This window comes from Nannobrachium achirus, assembly GCF_963921795.1.
Source record: "Nannobrachium achirus genome assembly, chromosome: 12".
In the NCBI taxonomy this organism is placed as follows: domain Eukaryota; kingdom Metazoa; phylum Chordata; class Actinopteri; order Myctophiformes; family Myctophidae; genus Nannobrachium; species Nannobrachium achirus.
Window position 1 is genome coordinate 29026537 of NC_137832.1, and position 22975 is coordinate 29049511.

At 40.9% G+C, this 22975-nt stretch overlaps 1 protein-coding gene across 1 annotated transcript; it reads right to left on the reverse strand.

Moving 5' to 3' along the window:
* Positions 1-2182: 2182 nt before the first annotated feature.
* Positions 2183-19297, reverse strand: erlin2 (ER lipid raft associated 2). Its single transcript, XM_080739184.1, has 12 exons — positions 19233-19297; positions 17567-17674; positions 15962-16043; positions 15249-15295; positions 13901-13962; positions 13547-13672; positions 13255-13328; positions 11580-11638; positions 10780-10871; positions 9781-9870; positions 9010-9089; positions 2183-5143 (listed from the first exon to the last, which is right to left on the reverse strand). Exons 2-12 carry the CDS (start codon positions 17671-17673, stop codon positions 4970-4972), a joined length of 993 nt encoding a protein of 330 aa, XP_080595310.1. The 5' UTR covers position 17674; positions 19233-19297; the 3' UTR covers positions 2183-4969.
* Between the last annotated feature and the right edge of the window lie 3678 nt (positions 19298-22975).

Genomic DNA, 22975 nt, shown 5'->3' on the forward strand with positions numbered 1-22975 from the left:
TAAACTAATTAAAACATATATTTTCGGGGGAAAACTACTGTTTTGCTATGTAACTACTGTACTTTTTTCTTCCCTTTTTATTAATATCACGTAGATGTGTTTTTTTTGGTACTTTATATAGCTGTAATGAGGCTATGAACAATCTTTTCCCCCCATCCACTTCCACTATAAAATAATCTGCAATGGTGATTCTGTCCCACTGGGATTAAACAAATTAAAACATATATTTTCGGGGGAAACCCCCTGTTTTGCAATGTAACTACTGTACCTTTGTCTTCCCTTTTTATTAATATCACCTAGATGTTTTTCCTTTGCTACTTTAAATTGCAATAATGAGGCAATGAAAATACCCTCTCCCCCCATTCACTGCCACTATAAAAATAATCTGCCCAGGGTCATTTGTACCACCATAGTTAACAGGGCAGAATGGGGCGGGATTTGACATACGGTCTATTAGAATAGTTTAGAGAAAATTGATATAATAATCTCAGAGTTACTATGGACTATTCTCTTTCAGACCTGTAGGGGGAGGGAGCTCAACCCTAAGCTAGCAGCCTAGCAGTTAGGGTTAGGGTTTTAGGCTCAAATACTGTCAGCTTGCCAAGGCAGACACATGGATATGACAGATTTAGCATTTTTAGCTCCCAAAAGCTTAGAAAATGTCCCTGGAAACCTAGACAAATGCTTCCCAGCATGCTTTGCATACCAGGTGACCAGAAGCAAGAAAATGAATAAACCAAAAATTCAAAATAACCCAGCCAGGTTATTATTTCTATTTCCAGGTATACACAATTCTGCCAGAAACATGTCCCAACATGAGACCAAATGGCCCAAGTGGGTGCTAGGTATCAACTGATGGCCCAAGCTATAGGCTCACAGGAAATAATAGTGGATAAAAGGTTGTGAAAAACATCCAGAGGCTTCCGGACCACATGACTCGTCTCGGTTTGATAACTGTACCTAGACCCAAAAGCTTCATTTTGAAATGCATCCATCAGAGCTGGCTGCTGGAAATGTAGGGGGTTTCTCCTGTCTGTCTACTCCAGACAGTAGGTTATATGATATTATAGGCAGAGATGGCCAGGGATGGTGGACTAGGCAGTATACTACTACAGAGTATCAGTAGTAATCTAATGTAACTCTGTATGACCATTTCAATTTGTCTCCAAAATGCTTACAATACACAGAAAATGTATGGGTCTTTACAGTGTAATATAGTGGTTATATTTCTAAAACAGTTGTGTAAACTATGTTGCACTGGGCAACTTTTTGACAACCTTCCCTACAAAAACAGTAGAACGCTGATGTATAATTTAATTCAGTGTTACAGAATGTAACAATAAACAACAGTATGAGCCATTATGTCATGACAGTGCAAAAATAAGTGATTTCATCTCATGGTCATTTACAGTAATATTCAAAGAAAAATAACGCACATCCTCCTTTGTTTGGTGCTAGGCTGAAACTGCCAGAGCAGTATTACTAAGAAACAAGAAAATAGCTCGCAACTCACTTTCAGTGCTCAGTTTCATTTTAGACGACAAGCAGCATAGCATCAATATAAACGTTTCGACCATTCTTGGTCTTCTTCAGTATGATAGAAGCATACTGAAGAAGACCAAGAACGGTCGAAACGTTTATATTGATGCTATGCTGCTTGTCCTCTAAAATAAATATTGGAGCACTGAAAGTGAGTTGCGAGTTATTTTCTTGTTAATCTACAGTATATGAAATCATGCAAATCATGTGACTGCAATGATTAAACCTTTGGTCAACTTTCAGAAGACCATCGTCATATGGTGTTATGACGTCAGAGCCATATCATATAGATATGGCACTGACGATGGTCTGTCCTCTTTTCACTTATGCACTTAAAGATCACATTCAATACATTTCTGCTTTGACAGTAAGTTGGAGAGAGACGGGAAGGAGTGTCATGCAACGAACACAGGACCTGAGCCAGACCTGAACCCAGTACATTGAAAATATAAGGTCAGTGCACTAGTTTAAATACCAGAATGCCACACATTTAGAGTGCTTACTGTCAGATTTCTTAGTCAAATATAACACAAATATGTGCTTTCCCAAATTTGCCATTTTGTGAATTGACGACCACAAAGGAAATATACCACGCAATATATTTGTATTATAAAACATGAATCTTAAATAATGCAACTACATCTCAAAGAAAACAACTTTATTGTCTAAGGACAGTATCTTGATTGCACATTCATAACTGAAATGGGTGGGGGAAAAAAGAAAAATCTCCCTTTCAAGTCACAATTAGTCAAATGAACCTGAGCAATTCTAATAAAAATATTCTTCCAGGGGTAAATCATTTTATTTTTTAAGGATGACACCTTAGACAGACTAGAAAAAATATACTTTTTCTATTGATTTTTACATGATCAACGAGGTGCTAAAGTGCATACAAGTGATGTGATAGGAGGACGAACATTTCCGATCAGAAGACCATCGTCATATGGTCTGTCCTCTTATCACTTATGCACTTTGAGCATGTGGTTGAGCATGTCAAATATATTATAATATAATACGTATGTCATAGGAGTCATCCTTAAATTGCTTTGTGGTGTACGAGTCTTTCACCACTTAGTTTTCACTGAGACAATCAACCTACAACCTTATATTAAAGACAAAGAAAGTTGCAACCGTCTACCCCGGACTTACACGCTAATGATGATCATTCTTAGCTAGAAACAGCCAGTGAAGTGACCAGAAGAACTCCATGAATGCACAACAAATGCAACCAAAATGTCCAGCAAATGCTTTGATATATGGCAATAGATTGGGGAAAAGAAATTAAGAAAGTCGAGGTAAACCAATATTTATGGAAGCAGTGACAAAAGCTCTTATCATTACCATCAGTCATTTGCAAGCTTATTTCCAGCATCCAGCTGTTGATTATGTCCATTCGATTCAGTTCTTAAACACGCAACTTGTTTGGTCTTAAAAGAAAATTATATAACAGCAAACATGTAGACTTTAAATCAGTCTGTTAAGAAAACAGCAGACACGTTCTTTGGAAAATACATAAGGAAACAACATGCCCATTATGATGATGGTTTCACACATTAAACTGATATCATTAAACAAAAGTTAACCACATGGTTTATGCAGGCTTTCAAAGGCTGTATTAAAACATATTTCACACTATTTTAAGATGCATAGTTTTCCCCAGCACCTCAGTTTCAATCAAGTATCTGTTCAAATCATAATTTAAACAAAAAAAAATATGGAATTAGGCTTTTTCTAAAAAACAACTTCAAGCATGTTCCTGATCTTAAAAATAACAAAACATGCACAAACCCTGTAGCCAAGAAATATTAAATTGAAAAGCAAACAGACGAAGAAGAAGTGTTTTTTAACATTTACATGTTTCACGGTTTAGGTTTTGGTCCAAGATTGATGACTTTTAGCTGAAACACTTTTTATTTTTATTGAGCTGGTATTGTTTGTTTTAACACTTTTTTTTTTACCAGGCACCAGATTACTACCATAGAAAACTTGTTTATTTTGCACATACAGTAGACTGCAGACTTTACCTAGATCTTACTTCATCAACAATGCTGACAGATAACAAATCCCTCAATGGATTAAAAAGACAATTGTAAAACTATTCAATATTTAAAGATCAGTGCAATTCTTGTTTTAGAAGATACATTTCAGTAGCCTGACAGACTGGTTACGATAGGATTCAATCACAAGTTCCTCCACTGATACCATGGAGGAATCCCACGTGATCAGTCTGGCAATTCCAGGCCAACATTTCAGAGCAACAAACAATATAGGCTGGTGAAAGTTCTTAAAGGACGGTCTCGCCACAATAGTGGCGAGATAGTCCTTTAAGGAAAATCTTTTGACATTCATTTTCAGTTGGTCTCTGATTTCCTCATGGACTCATACCACACAATAACATCGGCCCTTAATTTTCCCTACAGTATCGGTATCAAACTTGAAACCCCTGGATCTGATCCCCTCTCGCGTATCCTCCTCCTCCTCTACTTACTCTATATGCCCTTTCCTTAACATTTAAGAACACTATCACGAGTCAAGTGGTAAGTTCTGGGAACTTTGAAAGTGAAAAGGTGATAGCCCGTTATTAAAATCCTCGCCTGAACCTGTATCAACATTCTGATGGAGCAGAATTGCTTTCTCCACCAAACTCAAAACAATGTGCACACTGCCTTAAAATGTGAACGGCTATCTATTTTACAGCAATTGGTTTCAGAACCATCTATTAATGACAAAAACTGGGCCAAAGTTTTCAAACTGTATCTGTACGTTAAACAGATAAAGACCTTTCAAACAAAAACAACGGACGGACTTTCGATACACTCATAGCTGTGTACAATGTGATCAGCAGAAGTGATGTGCAACATCCTCCAAAACACAGCCAAAAACATTTGCATGGCATTACACCCTTAAACCAGTTCAATATTCACTACAATGTTCAAATATCCCTTGTGCAATAAAGACATATTACAGAACAAACAAAAATTCAATGGAGTGGCGATATTACATACAAAAGGCAATAGCGACAACACCTTGCTTTCAACATCCATTGATATTTGCTTACAGTACAGACATACTTTCTGGTCAGTACAGGCAGAGGAGCTTCCCTTGTGGGGTGGGAAAGTTAAGAGCTGAGGAGCCACACTTCAGCCTGCTGGTCCTCCTGCCAGGGGTGATGGTTCTGTGACTTGATTCAGAAGAATGGGATCAGACTCAACTGTGGGTCATATATTTTACAATGTTTGATTCCATTCAGGACAGAAGTTCACAGAACTGAAGTAAACACTGTAACAGAACAGAGGTAAACATTGTAAAATATGCTCACGATTGAAGACAACCCACTTTAAACAGGCATAGGATTATGTGCTGAATGGTCAGAGTACAGTGGTGTATCTACAAGCAGAGTGTCCTGTGGGTCACCCCACACCCTTCCCCTTTATTCCATGTCCAGGACGGGCTCAGCCATGATGTCCATGGCTGCCTTGGTGGCTGAGCTAGGAGCTCCGGACTCCACAAACATGTGGGGGATGTCGCTGCCAAAATAGATTTTACTGTTGGCTGCGATGGCCTTGTACTTCATCAGCTGCAGATACTCTGGTGTTAGTTTCCCCTGCAGGCGGAGAAAGATTGATTACTCAAAGTTGCTATAGTAACTGTGAGAAATATGAGCACCACTTTGTATTAGGGATGTTAACAATTAATCTAAAGTTGATTAATCGATCGTTAAGGGATTATTTGATTAAAATAAATGAATCGCAATTTTCTTTTTTTTAACTTTTTTTGTTTGCCTAGTGAAAGTTACAGGTATGGTGTGTGTGATATCAAATGTGATCTTAACAAAATCACAGTGATCTTTAATCATATTTCATAATATTCAAAGGCTTTGGAGATAAATGAGACAGACTCCAATTGAAGGGGAGAGGGTCTGTGTCCAGCTGAAGCTTGTTGACACTTGTTAATGTTATATACATCAAGGCAATTATGTGTCTGCACTCATTTTCGGTTTTGGATAATTTGGTCCTGAAAAACACCGCTTATCAATTAATCGTTAATCGATCGATAAGGTTATCAACTATCAATTAATTAATTAATCGTTAATTTGCATCCCTACTTTGTATTATAACGATGGCTCTTGTCTCATGCTCCAACATGTGAGTATGGATGTGAGTATAGACCTATACACTCCTGTATTATGTCTACACACACGGAGCACAACGCTAATGTATCACAGAGAGATGTTGCAGATTCAGTAGCCTAGTCGCTGGTGCAAGACAAAATAAACAACTATAAAGAGAAAAGACCAAAATGTTTAAGTACACCGTCAAATTTTTATCAGAGCTCTATGCTGACGCCTCTCACCCACAACAGCAGCCAAACCAGCAGAAGGTAATTAAGTCGAAATGCAATCAAAAATATGTTTTTCACACTTTTAGAGCATATCTGTAGTGATAATATGGCCATACCTAACACTGGATGCCAAAAAAAAGTGAAAAATTAGAGTATTTGTGTATTATAATGAAACAATTAAGAGTCCTAAGCCTATCCTCTAATGGGCTCTTGCGTGATGACGAACATCAAGAAAATGTATAATTCACGAGGTCAGAATGACTGACAGGTGTCTATGTCAATAAACGTCATCTACTTCAACTTCAGCGACTCCCCGCGAGCCGCTGGTTCGCGTGTCTCCCCCCTTCACCCGTCCACTCACCTATTGCTGCTTTCAAACGTACATTGTTTAAGTCACAGGAGCATGGTTTTCATATCATAAATATGAACTAGATTAGTCAAAAGCTTTTGTATAATCCACGTGATTTGTTTACATCTAATAGGCTGCAGCAAGTAGACAATAACAACACGCTGAAGCATTTCCTCTTAACCCTTTCAGTGCCACCTTTTTACCACTAGAGGGCGCCCAATGGCCATAGAATCCACCATAGACAAGTGCTGTATATGCACAAGCCGTGCGCAGCCATGACGCGCCTGAACACTTTCCTTTGTGCATGAACAGGGACAGGATGAAGTTAGCTTGAAGTTAGCTATTGGCTACCAAGCATTTTAGAAGCCCTATTTTCGGCGATTTAGCCATGATTAAACCTTGCACACCTCATGGATATGCATGGCACAGAGAAAATGAGCTCTAAAGATCCTGGATTGCATTGGAGTGGATGGTAAATATCGGCGGTGCGACGCTCTCGCAATATTTTTTTTTAAAAAGCCGAACTAGTTCGGGATAGGCACAATAAGAGTTAAAATGGTGGATTTCAAAATAAGACGCTCCCGTAATATGATTAGGCAACTGGTTTTATTTTTAAGTCTACTTACAGGAAGTACAATGGACTAAATTAGAATTACATGACACTTGACACACCAGCATCTCTTGACATTCAAGGGACGCTCTAGACAGCTTGGCTGCGTGCAGGGAAGGATGCTTGATGCACATTATACATTATTTGGACGGGACCGCCCCAACCTGCCCGCCAATAAAGTGTCAATTTCTTGACCCAACTCATCCCACTCTGTGGGCTGACCGCGGGTTCGGGCCGGCCCACGCATCACTAACACACACACAGACAGATAGACACACACTCGCAATGTTTGTTGCCATTGTGTGTGCTAATGGCTAGCAATGTTGTGTGCACGGATGAAGGAGACGTGAGTCACGTGACAAGACTGGTTTAGGGGAAGTCAAAGTCCCTCCCCCCGTACATCACTCAGACAGGGAATAATCAGGCTACGACGAAGAATGAATGAATAGAGGGTATCCGTGAGACATCATCATCATACCCGGAAGTTATGCAGGAACACCAAAAAACTACTTTTTGGCCTTGACAGCCCAGACATCCAAACAGAAAAGTCCTATCTGATTGCATTAAACAACGTTAAACAACGTTAAATCACTTTGCCACTTGATTTGCCATTCACTTTATGCATGTGCATACCCGTGTTCTCATGCTCTCCTGGGTCTATGGGTCTCCTGTGAAACGGCTCCCCCTAGGGCAGGGGTGGGCAACTTTGATGATGGAGAGGGCCACTACATTTTCACTCACTCCAGAGGGCCGCAATGCATATTCATAGCAAAAATAGCCGATCTACAAGCTCAAAACACGCCGCAGTGAGACGCGTTTTGAGCTTGTAGATCTGCTATTTTTTTATATTTTTGAAATCCTGCAATCCATACTATAATTAGAGAGAGAGGTCAGTCAGTAGGAGGTCAGTCACAAAATGCATTATCTATTCACTCGCTTCAGCGACTGATCTCAAATTTAACAAGGCATTGGCCATTAGCATTATACACACGGTGACGGAGCCCCAATTTCATTTTCCCCAAATTCTAGCTATTTATTAGCGTTTCTTCACTCTACAGCTTTACAGCCTGTTGTCAGGGTTACGGTCCGTTCCTCCAGGCCATGGGATCTGTAGCCCCGGGCCCACACACACCTCTCTCACAGTTAGGAATGTCTCTGTCTCTCTCTCTCTCTCTCTCTCTGCATGGGTTGCAACGGGTCATGTGTGTCTCATCTTCCAACGGGTATAGAAAAATGATGTGGAGCAAATACATCCTCATACTTCTATTCACCTAATTTTGCTGTTAAATTATTTGTATCCATCATAAATATACACTCCTCCATGGGCTGCTCCTTACATTATGATGCTCCCACATATTCTCACGCACGCACCATGCAGTTACAGTTACTTTCCCCATAACCCACACTCTGCACATATTTTGCAGCACATATATTCGAACGGGTAAGGTCTAGTTTTTTTATATTTTTGGAATGCTGAAAAGTTACTTCTATTTTGTTAATTTCAAATGCATTTATATGTTCTTATGTTGACTTTATGAACTTAAATACAAATACATTGGACTTAAAAAATACAATAACATTTTAAAACTAGTCATTAAGCTACAGATATAGACTGAAGTAATTAAAGTGTCTAATTTTTCCATGTTTGGAATTGTAACAGCTGAAATCAGTAATATATCAATACTCCAATATCAACCTGCGGGCCGCATTAAGTGAAGGTGGGGGCCGCATGTGGCCGGCGGGCTGCCGCATGTGGCCGGCGGGCTGCCAGTTGCCCATGTATGCCCTAGGGTAACAGCTTTCAGTAACATAGACCACCTTAGGCTCACTGGAATGTTTCTTTTTTTTACAGCAACATAGATGGATCAAGACTATCATAGTATTTACTAAGCGCTACTTCTATGTGGTAAATGTGCAGGTTTTTGCCCACTTGTGGTACGAAACAGCAGGTAATGAATTCCACGCAGTAGGACTATCCCCGATACTCCATTCAAATCACCTGTTGCCTACAATGTGGAGCGATGATTTGGGAGTGGGGGGTAACAACGCTAGCTGCAGAAAGTTTAGAAACCGACCCATTCCAAGTCGCTGACTTCATTTGGTAGAAAAAGAAAGTGGTTGTGGTGTTGTGTCACTGAAACAAGGACTTCAGCTGTTGTGGTTATGTTACCCTATTGGCCTCAGCTGCCCTCTGTGCTGTGTAGAATTCTGCATCTGCCCTGGCCTTCATCCTGGCAAGGAAAGCACCGTCTACAAATAGAGACAGTCAGAGAAGTTGTCATTTATGAGAAGGAAAGAGACAAAACAACAATTACAAATTACCGAAAACAATTGTCTCTGTGTGTATGTGTGTCAGTCACAAAGGGCTATTTTGCAGACTGTTTGCTCCCATACTCAGTATTACTCACCCGCATCATCTTTTTACACCGTGTCCAAAGACAAAGAACAATGACTGTTCCCTCAAAAGTAGACCGATGACAAACTATGCTGCTACATGCTTGATGTCATGACATTTAACAGTGCCTGCATTGAACTAGCCAATCGCAGCCAATGACAAGTTAACAAACCCCAAACCTCGCAATTTATGGAAGTCCAATACTTCTTTTGCTACTTTGAATGTGTACTTGTAATCTGTTTTTATCCCAGTTTTTAAGATTAGAAACAATTAATCAACATTCAACATTCCTGTACACCCGAGTGGTTAAAGCTGAGAGCTTTAACCACTTAAACTCTATATACTTTATGCACGGACCTTTTGGTTTGCATAAAACTTTGCAAGATTAGCTGTGCAAAAATAATAATGTATTATTTTGTATAATCTATAGTTGTTGCAATGTATTTTCATCTAATGAATCAAAAGCATTTTTGACTAAAACAATATTTTATTCAGTTGGTAATTAATTGACACAATCAATATAACTAAAATCAAGAGTCTACCAACCTTCAATTTGAGAGATCTTTTTCTCTGTCTCCTTTTCCATGACTTTCTGGCTAAACTTGATCTCAGCCACCTGAGCCACCTTCTCAGCCTCTATAACAGAAGAGAAGAGAAGAATACAACTTTCAAATGTCGTATAACATAATCAGGTGCAGCATTGTCCAGGACAGAATTTGAAACTTGTCATTTTGTCATTATTCCCCCAGCCCCCATTTTATCGAGCAGTGTCTTATTAGTGCAAGACAAGAAAGAATGGTATTTTTTAATGGGGTGTTTTCAACTGATTGTGAGCCAGGGACCGCCTGCCGTCTGCAGCCGGTGTGTGTTCCCCTTAAGAATCAACCTGGGGACCACGGTTGTGTTGGGTGGGGATATGTGGGCTAAGATGTGTTAAAGGTGGCTTGGGGAGGCCCTTGAATATTGCTTGGAATATGCTATTGTGGTCCAGAGCTGGAAAACGTTTGTGAACCAAAGACTGATCTATTCCTCTTACATTATCCAACCGTCCATATTAAACTCATGTTAACTGATACTATATGTATCGCCATGAATTAACCAATATCATCCATGTATCGTATCGTCAACCAAGTATCGTGAAGCGCAACAAATAGCTTAACACATGCCATGGGGTGCCTAACACGTTCCCACACGTGTTAATGATTCCCCCATGAAGTGCTGCGACCCAGTTATCACGTTCACAGACGTGTTAACAGTTACAATGGTAACCAGTTCTGCAAATAGACCCCATGGTCAGTCATTTGGGATCAGTATAAGTAGGAAAATGAGCCTATATTTTATTTAGTGGCTTGTGCACCGACAGGGGCTGCCAGAAAAGACCAAGAGGGTCGGTTCCTTATGAGCTGTATGTTGTTGCTCTGTTGAATCCTCCTAATAAATTGTCAATCTTCACCCTGACTGTATATTAATATTTTCCATTACAGTCCCATCCCTAGTGTGTGTGTGTTATCTACTTATTGCCAAACATGTGTTTCATCTTCTCACCAATCACAGCTTTTATCCTCTCCGTCTCTGCCTCCTTCTCCACAACCTTCTGAGTCTGTTGTGTAATCAGCAACTTGGTTTTCTCACTCTCCCTGCCGGCAAAACAAACACACACACATTTTAATTCTTTATTTGAATCCAAAGATTACAATTAATTTACAGGGAAACAAATGTAACAGTTCATGGGCACCTGAGGATACCTTCTCCTCCACACAGACAAACTGCCTTTAGTTAACAGCTGAAACATTTAGCCAGTTGTTTGGCTTTGCTCATTGTCATGCCAGCGATTGTTTGGCTTCCAAATATGAGTATGGAGAATCTACATCTGTACATCTGTTAAGTTTGATATGATGAGATAGAAATAGTTTTTAGTTTGTAGGGGTCTGGCTGGTCCAATAGATTGTCTTTTGAGCCCTTTAGTTTGTATTTGTTCAATAGGCGGACAGATTAGCTGGTCAATATCCTTTGGTTGCATGCTTTCACTACTTAATCATTGTTTATATATTAAAACAAAACTATTAATACTGTTCCTAAGAAAAAATGTGGGCTCGCATGGAACCCCATGTATGGGCATAAAGATCTGCCCAACAGGCACTCCAACATGGAACACCATACTGTATATGGGCATAAAGATCTGCCCAACAGGCACTCCAACATTACTTCTGAGACTCCTTGGTCTCGCTTTCAGTAACATCATGTAATTCCCATGCAGATTTTTATTCCCAGCTGATGAGTGGAATGTAAAACACACAGTCACAGACAGCATGGGGTAAGGGAATATTCTTTTTCTGGGAACTTACATGATCTCGTAGTTCCTGCGAATGCTCTCTGGGATGATGGGCTTTGTGACCCTGACCGCCTGTGTACACAGAGAGAATGGGGTAGGGTGTGCCGAGGGAGGATGAAGATTATGGATTTATCTTTTGATTGATTGACTGATTGAATCTTTTATTTAGACAACATGAGTACAGACAACAGAAATATATGCAGCACAGCACAGGCTGGTTAAACATCCTGCTCAAAAAGGAACATCCCGAATAAGACCTTTTGAGGTTTTGTTTACGTTGGAAGTCCTTGGCTAATAAAAATAGATGGACAAGATTGTGAAAGGGCAACAAATAGGATAAATAACTAGAAGCAGCGCTCTTCCGAGAGCACAGGTCTCCGCCAGGGCAGGCGTCCTGGTGGCGCTATAATAGGCCAATGTGAAAAGGGTGGCAATGTCTTCTTCGCCAATCTTAGGCCTTTCACGATAATCGGACGCTGCATGCATGATTTGAGGCATTGTGTTACAAGAATGTGTGTTTCCAAAATTCTACCTGCTGGTGGCGCTGTAACAGAACAATGTGAAAAGGGTGGCATTTGTTCCTTGACCTTGTGGGAATATGTGTGGCAAATGTCAAGGTAATCGCAAGCTGCGTTGATGATTTGAGGCATTTTGTTCAAAAACGGAGAAATCATGCAAACTTTGGAAGCTAATATTAGCCAATTAGGATGGAATATGAAATATCGGACAGATCGGACTTGATCACATGATTAGAGATACTTTGTACTTATTTGCATGATTTGTGGACAAAACCTGTAGATTTAGTGTACAGAAATGTGTTTTGCAAACATCGGCCTCATGGTGGTCCTAGAACAGGGCCAAGTGACGGGGGGATAGGGGTGAAAACATACTCTCTTGGCGGAGACAATAACAATGAGAAGTGAGCAGAACAGCCCTATGGGACAACTTCCCTTTCAGACTGTAATCCCCAAAATAATCACATTTGAACTGGGGACCCCCCACCCTGATAAGCACTTAGAATCATAGGATGAGGCATGACATTTTGTTTTACTCGGTTCCACAGATAAATATAACAAGCTCACAACGATGTGTGTGTAGTGTGGACCTTGAACAGGGGGGAAACCACTGCGTTTCCTTTTAAGGTCAGCCAGCAAAATACTTGGGAAATGGGAATAAAAAAAGAAAAGAGGAAACAAATGTGTCTGAATCACACAGAGTCTCATACACTTGATGCAACAGCAAGCCTCCGCTGTAGCTGTCGGAGAGGGAAAGGCGGGGAGGTGCACTCAGTGGCAGCGCTCGAGGAGATGAAAAATGACCAGTCTCCAAGTAATGTTGAAAATAAGCATCGGACACAGTAAGGGTCTACAGTCACAACCAGATTGGGTACATTTTCCCTGGCTCCATTTAGGATCGGATCCAATTTTAATCGGTTCCATTTCGGACCGGATCCATTCACTCTCTGTGCCGTTTCATTTACTAGCCCCAGGCTAGTAAATCAGAATATTTCTTCGGGAAATTCGGTGCGGGTATACCCGGGTCTCGTTTTTTGGACCCGTGCTACCCTCTACTAAACAATACAACTATTGTTTATTCTTAAGAAAAGGAGCCTACTTAGACCTAGTGGTACAGCTTGCCAATGCTGTTCCACACAGTTTACATTAGCCAGAACTTGAGTTCTGCAATACCTGTATGATAAGACCAGGGGCCATGGATGTTAGATCCTCCTGTAGTGTTTTCTTCAGATTCTCATCGATCACATCTGAGGGGAATAGTAAGATTGAGAGAGTGATCAGTGATTAAAATGAGATAGTGTGAGAGAGTTTATTACAAGTGAGAGTAACTGCTCGGGTGAAATATAGCCTCCCTCTAAAGTTTTATTTTTTTTCATGTGTTGACCACCTTACCCCTCCTACATTTTCTCCCAGCACTTCTCTCTTGCAGGACTATTTCACATGCCACCAATCCTACTACACTTACCAAATAAGCCAATGTAGACCTCCTGTAACGAGTGCACGCTACAGAATTGATTGAGCTCATGATGCACTTTGTTAAATATCAAGGCTTTGTCATAGTCAGCTGTGAAGTTCCTCACTATGTCGTACACTGAAAAGAAGAGAAATAAGCATTAGTTAAGTCATGAATCATAGTGGCATGGCTATTTTGTGATTGGGTTGTGTAATGTGTATTTTGGTCCAGACAGCTTAAAATATTGTTTCACAATCATACTGAGTAGGTTGTCCATGTCGGTAAAAATCCAAAACTAATAGAAAGTGATTCATGGTGAATAAATAGTTTGATGTTCTTGGCCCTTCACATGTTTTATGAGTTTACCTGCTGAAGGAACAAGATAGTTCACCACTTCTATGCGGTCGAAGTAAATCATCACTCCCCCACTGAGGAAAGAAAATATAATAACTTAAACACATGTACTTTACTGTTAGAGATGTTACCGATCAATCGGCAATGGATCGGATCGGGCCGATCAAAGCGTGATCGGCGATAATCGGTGGTTTAGATCAAAAGGTAAATTCACCGATCCGATCGGATCGGTGCATCCGATCAACCAGCCGTTCAGTATGCCCACTTGAGGCCATTTTGGGGTATTGATTTCCACAGTGCTGAAGGAATAATTAGTTACTGCTATGATAATAAATACATAGTAATGCTGGTAAATAACTATAAGGCAAATATATAAATTAATTCATGAGTGAATGAATGAATTAAAGTTAAAACATTAACATTTAGAAAATATAAATAATAACTTGATCGGATCGGTGATTGATCGGTATCGGGTGATCAAACCTTTGTGATCGGTGCTCGCTGATCGGTTCCAAAAAACCTGATCGGACGATCCCTATTTACTGTACACTTTTATTCAAAGCATCGTTCAGTATCACAAGTATGTTTTCATGGATGAGTGGTGGGCCCAGTGACAATGGACCATTTACTCTTAACCTAGCAATATTAAATGAAAGGTGATGCTTGGAGGGGTTGGGAATCTATAGTATTTTAACAATTCAGCTTCCTTAACTGTTCCCTCTTAACGGTTCACTTTAACGATTCCTATAGGGGGTTCCAAATGGACTTTAACATGTCTGTAACTCTTAGAGTGTAGAAATGGTTCCATTTGTACAGTTATGGTGGTCCTTGATATAAAAAAGTTTGAGAACCACTGTAATTATATAGCAGTTGGAAGTCCACAGTGTGATAGAACCCAGTTCCAGAAACGGTTACAAATGTGAAGGAACATAACCACAACTAGACAGACTAGTGTCTCCGCTACCATGAAAATGTGTTTATACTTGATACTGTTTCTATCAATGGCAGAATGATATTTAGTGATAAGGCATGTTTCAATTGTACACATCTGGTGCTTTAGTGCTGCTGATGTCCATCTATTTCACTCAATCAAAATGCTTGTCAGGAACTACTTGTACAATATCAGTAAGTATGAACCACTAGAATGCATCTTGTAGCGCCACCACTGAGCTACATGGAGAATAGAACCTCTGACCATGGCAGTATTCGGATAAACAGGGAATAATACCCCATAACAGCATTAGTGTCATATCAGCCAAAATGGCAATATTGTGCATCACTACACGAGAGAAAATATCAACAAAGTCAGCCTGACTGGTAAACACAAATATAGGATGGCTAGAGTCAACATAAACAGTACCTTGTGCCACACGGTACATTCTTCACCTCATCAGTTTGCAGAGTTGTCTAAAAGATAAAGAGAGTAAGACTAATTAATGATCAGTAGTATTACAATTTTACACACACACACATAGAACCAGCAAAGTGACTTGATGGAGCTTATTTGACTCCAAAGATTAACCAAATGGAACGTTCTATTTATTCACTATTCAGAGCTAAATCAACAGTAACACTGATGATTTTACAGTGTAGGCTGCAGTGGTGCACCGCAAAGTCAGAATATTCAGTAGAAAGGATGCAATTACCACATTTTGTGGGGTGTAAGGGGAAAGTTATAGAACAAGTAACTTAATAACTGTTGGTAGGGAGAAGTAAAATAACAGTATTACTTTTAAAATGAGTAATGTATAACTTAGTAATAAGGCCAACACTGGTAGAGTAACAAGCTTCTGTTGTTTAGTTTTGTGATGATTTAAAGCTACGTTCAAAATGTCATACTGTCAACTAACAGGTGCAATACAAGGAACTCATTAATTTGATATTTGGCACGCAGATGCACATAGATGACATTGGCACCTCTATCAACATGTTAGAATATCATTAAATAGTATATACTATTCAATAAATACTATTAGCAAATACTATACAGCATTATAATTGCATTGTTCAGTAGTAATGTGTATTAGCCCAGACAGGGATTCAATTGGGCTGCTAGAACCCAATCAGACTGACCTGAACAGATTTATAAATGGTGATAAATGGAAGCATCAAGTGAAAGCCAGGACCACTGGTGACTGTCAGCAGTGCTCCTCCCCTATGACACACGCACACACGCACGCGCACACACGCACACACACACACACACACACACACACACACACACACACACACACACACACACACACTTTCAATGGTAACAATGCCATGTTGACAGTATTGCCATATGGTTGGTTTTGTAGGAACATTTCATTGTAATATCCCTTCTGTTCTAAGTTCTGTTACTCTGTCACTTTGTCAACATGGGGTCTAGGAAACTCCAGTGGTCCTTTAGGGCACTGGTTCTCAACCTGTGGGTCGGGTCCCCAAATTATTCTAGGGGTCCCCAGATGATTAACTTAATGTGCAACATTGTTTTCTCACACAACAGTAAACAAACCAACATAAAGTGTAAGTGTATAGAGGGTATCTGCACATTTCTAAAGTGACAATTTAAGGACTTTTTAATCTTTTTAACCTCTAAAATGACAAATTAAACATTGGCCAAAGTGTCAAATATTAGAGGCAGAAATTGTCAAATAAGACGATCTACATGCTCACAAGGTCTCGCGTTGTGAGGCGTTGTGAGCATGTAGATCTGCTATTTTCACAATAGAGCCGTGTTATACAAAATGTAATGCCTCAACTCTTAATGCTTGTCAGGGTGGGGCCACTGTGGGGGTCCCCAGTTAAAATATGATTATTTTGGGGGTCACAGCCTGAAAAGGTTGAGGGAACCACTGCTTTAGGGAGTTCTAGACCTACGGTGTTAAGGACCAAATGGACCTTCATGTGTCTGTAACTCTGAGAGTGTACAAATGGAACCAAACGGACCCTTATCATCTCAGAGTTAAATTAAAGTAATACTAAGGATATAGACTATTTTTTTGGGGGGGTCCCAAAGATAAAATGTGAATCAAATGGGGGTCTGTGAGCTAATGCATATCAAATTAGAGCAGGGTTAGATCATTTGATAATATTTGGAATTCATTTGGACACTTGAAAGAATATTATTTAGTATAATTTTAAACTTGAAGTACAAAGTTATTTTCAGTTCTACCCAAAATTATCTCAACGTTTTCCTCGCAACATAACCACTAAAATATCGTCACTGTCGGGCAGAAACCTTGTATCTCCTCATGTCTTTTGCCCTGCTTCATCATACAAGACCGTCGTACAAAACTAGTGAAAACAGCCGATCTACAAGCAAACGTGAGGTGTTGTGTGTAGATCTGCTATTTTCACTAGTTTAGTACATTTTATAGATGATAAATACAAAACGAACGGTTGCTGGGAGTGAAAATTATAATGACGGGGTGCCTCGGATTAAAATAAATATTTATGGGGTGCCCTGAGACAAAAAAGTTTGGGAACCCCTGAATTAGAGGTCCTTGAAATGAAAATGCTTGAGAGTCACTGGTTTAGGTTTACATGATGCATCATAGCTCTTCATAGCTCATCATAGAGCAGATGTTCACTTTCTTATAGTCGTTGTACTGCTGTACATTTGTACTGTTTTAGTGTTTTACCATGAAGGCCTTGAATGACGCCTGAAGAGAACCTTTGAAGCTTTTCTCTCACCTGTAATAAACTCCGGTGTGCCCCTCCTCGATCTTGTGGACTGAAGCAAGAAGCGCTGCACCTGCAATAGCTGCGATGATTGAGAATATGGCACTCCACTGTGCCATCCTGGGGACATTTCAGAAGACAAAAAGGTTGTTAGGAAGGAGCTCATATCATAGTTTACAACACGACTCAAACTGTACAGAGTTTGGAAGTACTTGTTTTAAGTCAACCAAACTCCTGCATACACCATTTCATACACCATTGGAATTGCGCATATGCAGGAGTTGAGGGTTTCCAATTTCCATGTAAACAGTGGTTCTCAAACATTTTCATGCCACATTAATATGTATCTGTCCGCACATCCACATCTGAAAATATTTTGAGCCAGAGACCCCCATACCGGATGTGAGTACTGTTTTCGTAGGATGCGAGGGGAGAGAAGCTTGTGATTGGTTGAAATGGGCAGGGCAGGGAGTGCTTGCCTGTGTTCACTTGGACGTTGGTTGTGTGAGGCAGTGTAGACATGTCGGAGGTACCGAAAATAGGGGGAGGAGCATTTATGATTCTGTCCCTATTGACACATAACTCGGACAGCACTGAGTCGGCTGAAGCAGACTTTGCAACATTCGGCACGGCGACTCACTCTGCGATGCCTCTCATGGCTCAAGTATGCTTCAGATGGCACGCCTCCATCACCTGCGCCAAAAACTAGCGTTCCCTTGCGTCTTAGAAAATAGCAGATCTACAAGCTCACAGTGCATCAGAATGTGTTGAGAGCTTGTAGATCGGCTACTACAAATATATAAATAAATATAGATAGATAGATAGATAGATAGATAGATAGATTATTACTTATTTTGGGCTTGTTTTCATAGACCTGGTTTCTTATTTCTCCAGCAAAATCTGGCAACACTGTGTGTGCAGGACGTGGAGTGATTTAAAACAAGCGCTTCCAAATTCGAGCACAGAAGAATCATGACAGCACGGACTCTGGGGTTCTATGAGACCTTGACAGAGACAAAGAGGATATTCCAAGTTGTCCATACAGGTACAATATTGGTGAGTTAATCGTGGATTAATACAATCAGATATGGTCTGTTTCATGAATGGGCTGCTGTCAATGTGGAGGATATGCAGTATAGCATGATCTATGTTGCTTGAGGCTAGGTGTAAGTAAGAGATTTGAGACACACCAGTGGGCATCATGCTCAATAGTTTATCGCCTTTGAACGGGCTTAGCCAGGCATAAGAGTGACCTTCTCTCAACCTAGTAAGAGGATTGACCAGAGTGTGTCCTTAACCTCTTGTCTCCCTAGTCCTCGTTCAATGTTTGGAGAGCTCATAGAAATTAAGCGGCCAAAAACATATGCTTCAGTTTTCATGATGACAGTACTATTTCCAACCTTCAGTACATGTCAAATTCAGTTATTTATTTGACCCCCGGGACATAACTGATTGATGTCTTTATTCATGCTAGAGTAGTTTATGTTTCTCTTTCTCTTTACTGTTAGCTATGTATGGCATTGACTGCTAAACTGACAGTGGTCAGGGCAACATTTGTGTAAAAGTTGGATAACATTCTTGTACACCGTGCCTTCGATTGTCTCACAAACGTGACATTTAAGTGCATAAAGCAGGTGGTTCGTCACAAAACTGTAATATTTTCGGCCAGTCGACCTACCTGTGTTTTCTTCAGACGCTCACACGACGGATAAATAAAGCAAACAGCTCTAGAGAATGGTTTGCTTCCGCATTTTGCGTCATACGTCACCATCAGGCCAACGTAAACGTGCTGGCTGCCTTTGGTTGGCGTTGAGTTCGTTTCATCTTTTCACCGCCAGAGGGCGACACAGACCAGCTTAGACAAAGGTTTGGGCAGCGGGGAGACATCTCCCCATCTGTATATTATTTCATTAGTCTGTCTCCATTCATATCAATGATGTAATGTAAAGTAACTAGTAAGTACATTTACTTCAGTACTGTAGGCTACTTAATTGCAATTTTGAGGTATTTGTACTGGAGTTTTTCTAATTTCCAACACCTTTACTTCTACTCCACTACATCTCAGAGGCAACTATTGCACTTTTACTCCACTACAATTATTTGAAAACTAGTTACTAGTTACTTTATAGATATACATTATGATATTATTATAAAACATGCATGAACCACTTTAGCCCTATTTAATACATAGGATATTTGAAAAGAGTTTATCTGCATGCTCATGCTCACAACGCGTCGTGAGCTTGTAGGTCTGCTATTTTCAAACATTTTGGACTTTTACTTTTTGTGCTTTGATACCAATACTTTTGTACTTTTTAAGTACATTTTGAATAACAGATTTTTACTTGTAACAGAGTAGCCTACTTCTACATTGCAGTATTGCTACTTTTACTGAAGTAGCCTACCGGTATACAAAATGTGAGTATACATCACTGACAGATTTTCAATAAACGTATCTGCAGCTATAGTGATAGGTTGTTGGTTGACTTTATACACCTTCAAAGAGGGAAATTAATTCTCAAATTAAAGGGTTTTTCCCACTTCATATTCACTCACCCACAAAGCTTTGGATCCGTAAAGGTCGTGACACTAAATTGACTGCAGTGCTTTATTTTTAGACCTTGGGTTGCTCTCTTGAGAAATCTAGCGAGGGCCACAGCTAACCCCTAGGTGCTGCAGTGGCAGCCTCTACGCCGTGCATTTTAAACAGGGGAGGGCGAAAAAAAAGGGGGAACAACAGAGCTGGGGAAAAGAAGTTTGTCAGAGTTCATTAAGTATCAAGGGAACATCGCTGGAACTGGCAGCGTAAGCCGCGCTGGGGCCCCGGTGCCATTAATCACGACTGACAAGAAACCAGGGGCCGAGGGAGCGGAGAGGAGGGTGGAGGAGGAGGTGTGGGGAGGAGGGGGAGCGGGGGGAGAACTCTGCCAGAGTCTCTGGTAGTGATTATAAACCAGGTCCACACGGCCATGGGTGTTGAAGGTATACACCACCACCACAGCCACGAACTGTAAAGTTCAGGTACTACAGTTCACACAATTGTGTACACTATGCTCCACGTAATAATGTAATGGAAGCACATGGTCCAAAAGACAAGGGCACATGCTAGTACGACTCCCTCACTGCAGCAGCAGCTGAGAGAAAAGCCACATCAACATTGTGGGCCAAGAAAATGCGACATGCAGCATAATTCTCCAAAGAATTGAATATCTTGTTGGGAGAAAGTAAGAAGATAACTAGTAGGCCTATACTGTACTCTCTCTCTTACTCTCTCTCTCTCTCTCTCTCTCTCTCTCTCTCTCTCTCTCTCTAACATTTATATGAGCACTGCCTCTGGCTTTAATAGCATGCAGGAGAGTGGAAGTGCGCTGTATAACGGAGTGTCGCCCATATATCTCTGTCTGCCTCGCCTTATTTTCTCTGCGCCCCAGAGCTCTCGTGCTACAGCAATCCCTTCCCCGCAATGCTGCCACCCTGGAAGAAGAAATAAATAGGAGAGAGAAGACAGAGGGAGAAGAAATGAATGGGAAAGTGAGCGAGTGACAGAGGCAGAAAGGGAAAGAGAGGAGAGAGAGAGAAGGAGGAGGGGCGGGGTGGGGGACAGGGACGTGCAGAGAATGTTAGCGAGGCAGGGGCTGACGTTTCTAAAAGGGCCTTTTGCTGGAAATATTTGAAAATAGCAAACCTCCAAGCTCACAACACGTCGCAGTGTGACGCGTTGTGAGCTTGGAGGTCTGCCATTTTCAGTGCTTGATACCACACTAAACTAAGCATAATCAAGTGAATACTGGAGATTTGGTGTATGGCATGTATTTCTACACAGAGAGGGCAATTCTTTCAACATAAGACGCTGCCTTCAAGTTCAGGAGAGTTTGGACAAGGCAATTCTCTTGAATGCTGCCTTCAGGTATGGCATGGAAAGAGGGCATTTGCCTTTCTTTCACCATAGTAAAAACTACATTCATGGTCTGGAGAGGGCACTTTTTACAAATGGATAAAAAGGCAGGGGCTCAAGCCCCCCTTTGACGTCTATGTGTGCACGTGCCTGAGAAGGGGGGTGGGGTGGGGGGAGGAGGAGTGGCGCTCGTGACTCGCGAAGATGGAGGCCTCTGTTAAGTGCTGTGCTTGAAAGCCCGTCCGGCCTCATTAGCTGTCAGTTGTAACAATAGTGAACTGGCAGCAAAGACTGCTCCCAGTCTCCCGGCCATAAATCACTGGCTGACAGCGCCCTGACAGGGCTGGGAACCAGCACACATGCAAGCCCTGCTACCTCTCTCTCTCTCTCTCTCTCTCTCTCTCTCTCTCTCTCTCTGTCTCTCTCTCTCTCTCTCTTTCACTCACTAGCTCTCTCTCTCTCTCTCTCTCTCTCTCTCTCTCTCTCTCTCTCTCTCTCTCTCTCTCTTTCACTCACTAGCTCTCTCTCTCTCTCTCTCTCTCTCTCTCTCTCTCTCTTTCACTCACTAGCTCTCTCCCCCATGCTCTCTTTTTTCCTCCCTCTCTTTTTCTCCTTTCTTCCACTCTCTCCAATGCCTCCCCTCTCTCTCTCTCCCTATCTCTCTCGTTCTCTCTCTCTCTCAGTCTCTCTCTCTCTCTCTCTCTCTCTCTCTCTCTCTCTCTCTCTCTCTCTCTCTCTCTCTCTCTCTCATTAAGTGTGCCTATGCATAGCATGGGGACACTTATTGTTCTTGCTCATATTTATATATTTAAGTCTGTCCATGCAATTCCCCAAAAGTTTGGCACGCTACTCCTCCCACAGTTTTTGCACCACACACTCCCGCCATATGTCAAATTGATCGGCTTGCTCGGGAATGGTGTGCTATCAAGTTGCTAAGAGAAAGGTTCTATAGTTTAATTGATATTAATTTATTAGTGAATTAATTTCCCCCATTGACTTATAATGGGAATCGCATTCAATTATTTTTTTCTCGCAAACCATAGGGGCTACAGTTTCAAGACTTGGAGAGGAGGTTCATAATGATTGTAAGAATTAATCAAAAAATAATTACGTCATTTGGCCTCATGGTGGCGCTATAACAGCCCAGTTTACGTTTTGGCCTGTAACTGTTGAACCGTAGGTCGGAAAATTAAAATTATTTTTTCCCTGGATTCCTTGGGTCATGACGCATCTCCCCATATAGGCCACGCCCATTTGCGTATGGGTAGATTTTCCGCCATCTTGAATTTTCTCCAAAACACACTTTTTGCTCCTTTTCCTACATATTTTCTTCAAATGTCTCAAAAACCGGTACACATGATCTATGAAGCCACGCGATAAACATAGTCAAAGGATATTTCGATAGTCCGTACCGTTCGTTCGTAACGTGCTTCCAAAGTTAGCGGGAGGGGCCCGTTTGGCAAAAAATTGCCCTAACTCACAAACAAAAGGTTGAGTCGACACTAAATTTCAACCACAGGTTGCGG

Excerpts from the sequence above, each read along its gene's own strand:
- erlin2 (XM_080739184.1), bottom strand. The coding sequence starts at position 17,673 with ATGGCACAGTGGAGTGCCATATTCTCAATCATCGCAGCTATTGCAGGT. Across the intron at positions 13,673-13,900 it reads CTATCTTGTTCCTTCAGCAG|TGTACGACATAGTGAGGAAC; the intron begins GTAAACTCATAA and ends TCTTCTTTTCAG. Across the intron at positions 9,090-9,780 it reads AAAGATCTCTCAAATTGAAG|ACGGTGCTTTCCTTGCCAGG; the intron begins GTTGGTAGACTC and ends CTCTATTTGTAG.